Source organism: Schistocerca nitens, chromosome 1 (assembly GCF_023898315.1).
Source record: "Schistocerca nitens isolate TAMUIC-IGC-003100 chromosome 1, iqSchNite1.1, whole genome shotgun sequence".
NCBI lineage: Eukaryota > Metazoa > Arthropoda > Insecta > Orthoptera > Acrididae > Schistocerca > Schistocerca nitens.
In genome coordinates this window covers 468442296-468453427 of record NC_064614.1, presented here as the reverse complement: position 1 = coordinate 468453427, position 11132 = coordinate 468442296, and the positions used below count along the sequence as shown (strand labels likewise).

The 11132-nt window shown below is 42.3% G+C and overlaps 1 protein-coding gene across 2 annotated transcripts in view; it reads left to right on the top strand.

Moving 5' to 3' along the window:
- The first annotated feature begins 2785 nt into the window (after positions 1–2785).
- LOC126236015 (fibulin-1-like) overlaps positions 2786–11132 on the top strand; it is a 45597-nt gene continuing 37250 nt past the window's right edge. For both annotated transcript variants that reach the window (XM_049945040.1, XM_049945030.1), the window contains exon 1: positions 2786–2912. In XM_049945040.1, coding sequence (XP_049800997.1) covers positions 2822–2912 — 91 coding nt within the window. In that variant the 5' untranslated portion in view covers positions 2786–2821. The remainder of the gene's footprint in view (positions 2913–11132) is intronic.

Genomic DNA, 11132 nt, shown 5'->3' with positions numbered 1-11132 from the left:
TTATTGAGAGCCTCTCGGACATCACGAAAACAGCTGCTTCGTCACAAAGGGCACACGATTTCCAAAGCGTACAAAGGCTGTCTACCAAGTCCCACCATTTCTCGTGCGCCGAAGCAGTTCCATAAAATTTTTTGACGGTTTCGCCTTGGAGCCGGTGTGGATTAGGAGGAGAATGTAGAATTTTCATTAGCCACTTCTTACGGCCTCTTATGTTCTTGTTGTTGTTGTGGTCTTCAGTCCTGAGACTGGTTTGATGCAGCTCTCCATGCAGCTATATCCTGTGCAAGCTTCTTCATCTTCCAGTACTTACTGCAACCTACATCCTTCTGAATCTGCTTAGTGTATTCATCTCTTGGTCTCCCTCTACGATTTTTACCCTCCACGCTGCCCTCCAATGCTAAATTTGTGATCCCTTGATGCCCCAGAACATGTCCTATTAACCGGTCCCTTCTTTTTGTCAAGTTGTGCCACAAGCTCCTCGTCTCCCAAATTCTTTTCAATACTTCATCATTAGTTACATGATCTACCCATCTAATCTTCAGCATTCTTCTGTAGCAACACATTTCGAAAGCTTCTATTCTCTTCTTGTCCAAACTATTTATCCTCCACGTTTCACTTCCATACATGGCTACACTCCATACAAATACTTTCAAAAACGAGTTCCTGACACTTAAATCAATACTCGATCTTAACAAATTGCTCTTCTTCAGAAACGCTTTCCTTGCCATTGCCAGTATACATTTTATATCTTCTCTACTTCGACCATCATCAGTTGTTTTTCTTCCCAAATAGGAAAACTCCTTTACTACTTTAAGTGTCTCATTTCCTAATCTAATTCCCTCAACATCACCCGACTTAATTCGACTACATTCCATTATGCTCATTTTGCGTTTGTTGATGTTTATCTTATATACTCCTTTCAAGACACTGACCATTCCGTTCAACTGCTCTTCCGAGTTCTTTGCTGTCTCTGACAGAATTACAAAGTCATTGGCGACCCTCAAAGCTTTTATTTCTTCTCCATGGATTTTAATAGCTACTCCGAATTTTGCTTTTGTTTCCTTTACTGCTTGCTCAATATACAGATTGAACAACATCGGGGAGAGGCTACAACCCTGTCTCACTCCCTTCCCAACCACTGCTTCCCTTTCATGCCCCTCGACTGTTACAACTGCCATCTGGTTTCTGTACAAATTGTAAATAGCCTTTCGCTCTCTGTATTTTACCCGTGCCATCTTTAGAATTTGAAAGAGAGTATTCCAGTCAACATTCTCAAAAGCTTTCTCTAAGTCTACAAATGCTAGAAACGTAGGTTTGCCTTTCCTTAATCTTTCTTCTAAGATAAGTCGTAAGGGCAGTATTGCCTCACGTGTCCCTCTTATAGTACTTCTGCAATGTGCTGCTTCACGGCAGTACTCTTAGAAATTTCTCAACCACAGGTGCTTATAACATCGGCCATTATGTAGAAAATACTCGCTCGTAGTATCAGCTGAGTGGGATTCATCAGTACCCTTTAGGAGAGTTACGGAAAACCCAGCCCATTATCATGAGCCCTATGAAACTCCTTTCCGCCTGCAAACGGAAATTGGGTGAGTGACTGCAAAGCAAACTGGTGTAGCACACATAGGCGGCTGTGCTGAGAAAATTATTTTATAATGGTTGAAGGGTGGTGAATCACGAATAGTGAGAAGGTGTGGGACATCCAGGTCTCATTACAGAACGTCGAGGTCGGAGGCCTGCCTGCTTTGTAAAGCACGATAGGCAGCGATCTGTAGCAGGTCTAACGACACAGTTGAATTCTGACGTAGGCACAAGTGTTCCGGGGCACACGCACATTGCTGAAAATGGGTCTTGCAGCAGAGTACGCTTAAGTGTTCACTAGTTGACCCAACTACATTGCTAATTTCGATTGTTGTAGACGCGCTGTCATTGATATTGCACAATGGATCAAGGGAAATGTGTCGACTGGTATTATGAACCACGTGCCTTGCTACACCAGGTCGATGATCGTGTCCGGATTCGCCATCGTCCAGGTTAACGTGTTCTCGAAACATGCAATGCGGAGCGGCCGCTGGCTAGGGGGAGGGCGGTGTCATGATATAAGGGACACTCACCTAGGCTTCCATTGAGACCTTCGTTAATAGTCGAAGGTCCTGAACAGCTGCAGACTACGTAAAGAATGTGGAGCACTTACGTGATGTCTTACCAGACAGTGATGTCATCTTCCCGCAGGATTCCTGCTGCTGTCACTAGGCCAAAATCATGCTACAATGATTTGAGGGAGCATGATAGTGGTGTCATATTGCCCTTAGTATGGTCCACAGCCGATGTTAATTGTTTTAGGGAAGCCATTTTTCTTGTTTTTCAGAGTTTTGTTATAGCACAAGCCTACAAGACCTTAAAATACGTCACTTAAACATTTCAAATATGACTACAGATGGTGTGGCTAACGTCATAAAATGAAATGCATTTGAGAGTGCCGGTCGTCTGCAAACCTATTCACCTGTGGTGTATTTCGTCTTTCACAAATTTTCAATAAAAGAACTGAAGTCTTAATGTCGTAACATTCAGATTTTATACTTTGTTACAATATGTTGTAGCGTTCAAGACTTATTGGATTTGAGGTGCAATCAGTAGAGGTGAAACTGTCACACTTTGCGCCGGCGGACAATGCCTACTACCTCGCCTTCAGCAGTCGCGTCGGTGCCGATCCTGGCCGTGGAGGGGATGGTTGTGCGCGCCCCTACCGGCCGCCTGTAGGCAACACGCAGAGCGCGCGCAGCAGCTGGAGGTTCCGGACCTGCGACGCTGCTGTCACAGGATGCTGTCTCCGAGCTATCTCGCGGCCGCCGTGGCGTCTGTGCTTCTCGTACTCGAGCCGCCGTCGTCAGAAGCGAAATCTCTTGCCACTGGTGAGTGAGTCGCATTAAAAACTTATATTTATGTCCTCTTACCAGTGCCTGAATGCTAAATTACAGTTTTACATGCATTACTATAGTATGAAAAATATTCAGTGTCTCTTTGGAAACTAGCAAGCTAAATTCACGACTGGTAAGTTGGACGTACGTTAAGAAGAACGTGTTTCAATTTCGTTAATTACGAGAAATTAGAAATAATTTGTTAAGTTCACTTTTTCATTAAAAATGCAGGATTAAGATATAGCAATGAAGCAGTTTTCTGATTAATGCATGATTAAAATCATTAAATAGATCCCACTGTGATGGAAAAATCTGCTAAGCCTTTCACTGTGGACTATAAATACTACTTATTCTATGTAGATTACCATGTCGAGCTACCTGTGCTTTCCACAATAACCACAGTAGATGTCCCATTATCAGTTACAAATAATCAACAACACAGCTGTTAAGATATCAAGTATTATAAAGCGATGAACAGTCTTTCCTTATGGGGGGATTGGGGGAGGGGGAGTGGGGAGGAGGGAGAGGATACTACGACATCGCGATGTCTATTATGTTCATCAGCCAGTTGTTATAGCAATTGTTGATTATTGTATTATATGAATCCAGGGACTATCTGGCATAACCTGCAGTAAATGTGATGAAATGGTCTTCGTACTTCAAATGAAAACTTTACATAAGAACTGCAGTGTAATTTTCTACGCTGAAGTATTTATAACCAACGTAATCTTTGACTATGGACAGCTATTAGATATGTTAAATTCCTTTTTATCAACTGACGTCTAGGTTGGCGACCAGCAATTATCGCATTATAAATATAAATAAAGCCATATTGGTATTTCTCAGCAGGTTATGAGTATTTCTATTTATAACTACAACTATAAACTGTTAACAACAGTCGAATGAAAAGACATTTCATAAAATTCTAAAAATCCAGTGCGTTTCAAGCATGGTTCGTATTTTTAAGATACATGGGAGACAAGACGATTGGCTCACATTATATGGATTCAGTAATTTGCTATTGGAGCCCTTTATAGCTTCTGCTGGCGTCTTTCCTTCTCTCCCTCTTCTTTTTTGTGTCGTGTGTCACTTTCATGATTTGACAGTCATTATGTTGTTTTAATCTTGTCACCAGAAGTATTTTCAGCTGCCGTAGTTGTTAGTTAAACCTAAGGGTAGAAAGCCTTGTATGCCATCTATCTGTGAATTGAGTGAAGTTTGGTCCCGTGTTTCATCGTGTTGTAACGTTGCGTAATCTGTTTGCTTCGTGTATCGTACCTCATGCGGCAGAGATTGGGAACTAGTTCGGTAATTACTTAAACGAGCGTGAGAAACACTATGAAAACACACTCGGTCTGGCCGGTGGCTAGACAAAGAGTCGTTATTCCGTCGCGCGGGTTCGAAGCGGGTCTGCTCACCTCGGTGCGAGCGAGCGCTCTACGTGTTGTACTACACCTTTAGGTATTCCGTTGATTTCATTTGGTGGACAAAATATAAATAAGTCGTGTGATGACGCAAGTGAGCTGTAGAGCAGCTGTCGAATGTAGTGCGACGGTTACAAATGTGAGCCTTAAGCGCCCTTTGGAATTCCGTAAAGGTAAAGCGGCCGACACAAGGACCGCGTACTCGGATGTTGAGCGTTCAGCGTGCCGAGTTTCTGGCGTCATAGCGTGGAGAAAGTACGATCGGGAGTCTTTCCGAACGTTCAGAGAAATATCTAGCATCACAGATATTATTGAACGTGCGTTTGGACGTCGATCAGTGAGATGGAACAACGCCACCTGTGTCACATGCACGCCATCTTTCTGCAGTACAGACTCTGGAGACGCCATATTGGCTTTCAGTTTAAGGCCCATATGTATGTATGTTACCGGCCAAACCAGATTTTAGGATGAACTAGTTTCGCCTATGTCAAATTCATTCATCCTGTTAACGATAGGATAAACAGTTTAGCCTAGGTCGAATCGGTTTATCCTAGTTAGAATTTACATGCCTTAGGATAAACTGGTATGTCCCAATCAGGACTAATTTCACCTAATTTGTATCTTCTATAAGCTTTTCAGAGTACATTGAATAAAGTAATAGATATAAAATAGTCAATTTGATTCATTAAAGTTATTTAGTAGCTAATCAGTAATTTCCCATCTATCACTAGATCAACTTACATATATCCATCCACAAAAATCACCTTTTCTGCAATTTGCTTATTTACTTATTTTTGCAAGGTTTTCTTTGGTGGCATTTAGAATTGCAGAGTACTTTGTTTTTCTTACAACTTCATTTGTTTGTTGTACGGTTTTTCATACAACTGCATTACAGGGAGTCTTGTCCTGATACAACAGAAAGTTTTGTAGCTGCAGTCCTTAAATATATTTTAATATCTCCCACATCTAAAAACCTCTGAATGCAGACGTCGAAATCAGTTCTATAAAAATAAAGAAGAAGTTAAAATAAATATTTCTAATATTTTATTACAAATAATAATGGAAAATTTTAATAAAATTATACCTGCAATAATGTTTTTGAAGTACGCCATGTTTGGTGCCAGCTTTGTACAGGCCCTCATCAGTCTTTTGAAGTATTACTCCAATTATGTTTCGAAGGTCACCTCTGCCTTTATCTACATCTGGAATAGGTATGGTTGAGTTGTCTCCAATGTTAGCTGGTTGATGAGATTTGTCAGAGAGAGCTTTCATTCTTTTAGCTTGGTTTCTTAAATTTTCTGTCGCAATTTTTCTAGCATTTTGAATGTCGTTTGTGTCAATTTTCACAATGTTATCATCATCACTGTATCACTGTCTTCGTACTGTTCAGTATTGCTGTCACCTTCGATTGCCTTCTTTAGGTTATCTTCATCCTGAATATCATTTATGATTGCAGTTGTTTCAAAGAAAATGTAAAAAGGACAAATCATGTAATATTTCAGGACACTCACTGAAGATGCCTTGTAAAAAAAAAAGCGAAACGCTTCTGGGTGCATAAATAAAAATAAAAATTTCGATGTGCAGCATGCAAAAGGTATTTTCTTTAAAACAACTGCAATTTATATATAGCTGCTGCGAAAATGGCCACTACAAGAAACGTGTCATTTATGATTTCTTGAGGCAACGAGGCAGTGGAAAGTCCTACTCTAGGTTCGATTCAGAATAACGCTTTGTAAGGTGATTGTTTTATGCCAGAGTGGTAAGCTCGATTTTTCATGAATTGGCCATACCTTAATCCTTCCTACCACGTCGTCGATTTTTGTCCTTTAACCAAGAACTTATCATATTTTCCATGTCTTGGTTGGCACGTTCAACAGAGCCCTGACTTCGGCTGTGCCTTGGTTTTCCATGTACAATTTTCAGTTCTGCCCAAAGCTTTGAGGGTTCACTTATAACATTATTGACAAATTCTCTGTCATTAGCAGATCGAAGAATGCAGAGCGCCCCTACAGTTCGGAATGTGTCATTCAAAGGATAAGACACTTCTTCAGCCCTCTTTGATGTTAACGCACGAAGGAGAACAAATTTTGTGAGATGGTCTTGGTAAACTAGAATGAATTTTAAATTCCCGTCTGGTTGTGTTTGGAAATCAATCAGATCGACTTGCCATCTGCTATTCATTTCCAAATGGAGAATTGGCTTTGAAACTAGCCCTCTTTCCTTTTTTGTTTCCTTTTGTTGACAAACATCACATATTTATAAATAGAGGCATATCATTTCCTTTGTGATATTGGCATATTTTTTTGATGTCTCGGCTAACATCCTATCGCGACCACCACGACCCACAGCTACATAAGCTGCGCCAGTCACATCAGCTGGAACAAAGTATTTTACATTCTCTTCACACCGTGCAATGAGTTTTTTCACATCACCAATTTTCAAAACAGCAGATCGTTTCAGTATTCTTTTTTGTAATGATGTTCTTTTTTCCAACTTTTACGCGTCTTCTACTTGTTTAACCAAATCCGCATATTCGTCTACTGATAACACATTATAAAGAGAAGACCTTTGGTTTCACTCTGTAAAATTTCCTCCAGAAACATTTCTCTCCATAGCTTTTGATTGGGTTGTATACTACACGAGGGCTCATCCATGATGAAACACCTGACAATAATTATGCTAGGATTATAATAAAATCTTTTGAAGCCAACCAGCAACTTAACACGCGCACCGTTCAAAACAAAGAACAGTACGAGCGAAGAGTGGTTGAGAAGCGCGAGGGGCGAGCCAGAGATGATTCGGGGATTCCCCGTTCGTACAGGCAGCGACATGCGTTCCGACTAGGCAAATTTAGTTCCGATTAGGACGTACCAGTTTATCCTAAAGCATGTAAATTCTAACAAGGATAAACTGATTCGACCTAGGCTAAACTGTTTTATCCTATCGGTAACAAGGATTCTACTGTTGAATAAGAACAGTTATCAAGTACGAGGTGCATTCAAGTTCTAAGGCCTCCAATTTTTTTTCTCCAGACTGGAAAGATATAGAAACATGCGCATTGTTCTAAAATGAGGCCGCGTTGATTGTCAATACGTCCCAGAGATGGCAGCACCGTATGGCAGATGGAATTTTACCGCCAGCGGCGAGAATGAGAACTGTTTTAAATACTTAAAATGGCGACGTTTTCCTTACTTGAACAGCGTGCAGTCATTTTCTGAATTTGCGTGGTGTGAAACCAATTGAAATTCATCGACAGTTGAAGGAGACATGTGGTGATGGAGTTATGGATGTGTCGAAAGTGCGTTCGTGGGTGCGACAGTTTAATGAAGGCAGAACATCGTGTGACAACAAACCGAAACAACCTCGGGCTCGCACAAGCCGGTCTGACGACATGATCGAGAAAGTGGAGAGAATTGTTTTGGGGGATCGCCGAATGACTGTTGAACAGATCGCCTCCAGAGTTGGCATTTCTGTGGGTTCTGTGAACACAATCCTGCATGACAACCTGAAAATGCGAAAAGTGTTATCCAGGTGGGTGCCACGAATGCTGACGGACGACCACATGGCTGCCCGTATGGCATGTTGCCAAGCAATGTTGACACGCAACGACAGCATGAATGGGACTTTCTTTTCGTCGGTTGTGACAATGGATGAGACGTGGATGCCATTTTGCAATCCAGAAACAAAGCGCCAGTCAGCTCAATGGAAGCACACAGATTCACCGCCACCAAAAAATTTTCGGGTAACCGCCAGTGCTGAAAAAATGATGGTGTCCATGTTCTGGGACAGCGAGGGCGTAATCCTTACCCATTGCGTTCCAAAGGGCACTACGGTAACAGGTGCATCCTACGAAAATGTTTTGAAGAACAAATTACTTCCTGCACTGCAACAAAACGTCTGAGAAGGGCTGCGCTTGTGCTGTTTCACCAAGACAACACACTCGCACATCGAGCTAACGTTACGCAACAGTTTCTTCGTGATAACAACTTTGAAGTGATTCCTCATGCTCCCTACTCACCTTACCTGGCTCCTAGTGACTTTTGGATTTTTCCAACAATGAAAGACACTCTCCGTGGCCGCACATTCACCAGCTGTGCTGCTATTGCCTCAGCGATTTTCCAGTGGTCAAAACAGACTCCTAAAGAAGCCTTCGCCGCTGCCATGGAATCATGGCGTCAGCGTTGTGAAAAATGTGTACGTCTGCAGGGCGATTACGTCGAGAAGTAACGCCAGTTTCATCGATTTCGGGTGAGTAGTTAATTAGAAAAAAATTCGGAGCCCTTAGAACTTGAATGCACCTCGTAAGATTAGCAATAGAATTTTTTTAATAAGTGAGAATGATGAAATAAATTTTATATTATGTGCAGAACTATTTTCTAAATTTGTATCGCAGTTTTTGTAATGGAACTTGTATAAGCCCATGTCCTTATTGACTAGACGTGGCACTTTCCTTTTTGCCTTATAATATGGGCATGGATATTGTAGTTCTTATTTACGTGTATTACAGACAGAATAAAATGACTAGGATATGGACAAGGGAGCAAATGTGCCTTTTAACAGAGATAACGTAGGACTTTACGCCCGTCCATTCTGTAAACAGTTTGGTGTGCGACAGCCGACAACTGCCGCTGGAGCACGCTGCGATCGCCTATACCACGTTGAGAATACGTACCGTATGTACAAGTTGCATCGTTTCTCAACGTTCAGCAGCACGTTGAACTCGGCACACTCAACGTTCAAGTTCAAGGCACTGTCCTAGTACCAGTGGCTTAACAATGAACTGTTTTCCACAAGTGATATCACAACACATTTCAATACTATTCCTAACAGACACGAGTACATAGGAGAACGACTAAAATAGGGTTGGCTTCTGAACTGGAACAGTATTTTCGTAATTGATATATTTTGGTGCGAAAGGTTGTGTGGTAAATGAGATACAGGCAGAGAACAGAGGGAGTATCTCAGAGCAACGTTAGCAGGGGAAGATGTGAAGAACGTTCCTGAAGCCGCGCAGCAATTGACCTACTTACAGGCTACCTTTGCAGGGGTTTACTCTGAAGTCCATATACTGAAATGAAGTACTCGTAGATGTTGCCAGGATCAACTGCCATGGACAGAATGTTGCCCACGACACGGAATGACGTCAGATACCTTGGAGTGTAACCGCAATAGAGGTGCTAATGTAACTGGGTAACCTCTTTTGATGCTAGTCAATTGTCAGGATGAGCATTACTGCAAAGGGCATTTGATTCTAAAGCATTATGTCAGGGTGAAAAACACTAAATAAATTACTTTTTCTCTCTTAACAATATGTAGGCAAGGTGGGTTCTTCCTTGGCTTGGGTATGAGGTAGAATGAAACAGCATTTTTCCATAAGGTAACTTTTATTGACAAATTTGTACAATGGTTTCCTTACTGGATTGTTCTGGCTGGAAGAGTGGCAGCTGTGTCGTTTGTGAAGCCTTCTGCTGCGTGAGCGGCGTCGTCTGATTACACCTGGCGGTGTATATCTCGTGTCGCTGTTTCGCCTAGTTGACTGGAGACGCACATCATGAGGTAGCCCGTTTAATTATTGAGAACGAAGTCGTGAATCGGTTGGTGATACCTTGGATGTGGCGTCCCAGTGTTTCTCTTCTCTATGCGGCCGCGTCTGTTGGTGTTGTGCGTCGGCCAGTGGAGCGGCGCGGTGGGGGAAGACCAGTGTCCCGGACTCAAACAACGGACTCCAGCTTGCCAGTCTTCAGCTGTGAGATATTCATCACCAGCTCACAGGTGACTACTGATGTGAGGCCATCTCCTTCCCATCGTCATGAGTCACCCGGGTACGTAAAAATCAGTCTTCAAGTACCTTCTAACTTCTGTCTTCTGCTGGCGAGGCTGCTGCTTGTTACTTCAGTTCACTGAAGGTGAACGACTTCACCGTCATTACCTCTTCTGTCACATTGAAAAGCTTCTTGAAGAATCTTCTTAATGTCGGTCATTGGCTCTTGGAATGTAGGCGAGGGCCTTGATCACATGTGACAATTGAGGAACACGTGAGACGGTCGGGCGATGCCCTGGCGACTGAATTGACAGCTTCCGCTTATGTGGGGAGGGCGATGGCTTCTCCTGAACATGCTGACTTGCAAGCGCAGGCCGTTGTCACTGCTGCTCTGACCGCTGTTTGCCAGTGTGTAACTCTTCTAAACTAAACTAAGTTTTTCATTTATTTTCTAATTTCTACTTCACTTCACATTGATTTCACTAATTTATTTACCTATCTTAAGTACCACTCAACACTACAGAAAAGTGTGTCATTCAACTTTTCGGTGTCTGACAACCATAACAACACTAAACACAATTACAACATCTAATCAGCTGTAGAACGATAACCATGCCCTGTTTAAGCTGTACAAACAAACACCATTCCATGCGAATACCTGAAATCATCACACGGCAAAAGGTCGAAGGTTCAAATGGCTCCAAGCACTATGGGACTTAACATCTGATGTCATAAGTCTCCTAGACTTAGAACTACTTAAACCTAACCAACCTAAGGACATCACACACATCCACGCCCGAGGCAGGATTCGCACCTGCGACAACACCAGTAGCGCGGTTCCGGATTGAAGCTCCTAGATCCGCTTGGTCACAGCGGCTGGCAAGGTCGAAGGACTGCTTGAAAGTAGAAAATCTACAATCGGAATCATTCATACTTCTGGAGGCCGCAACGGTAAAATGTTTTTACGAAAACAGGAAGCCTGTGGATGAGCAACATTTGGAGAGAAGTCTGGCGTCTAATTCCATGTGA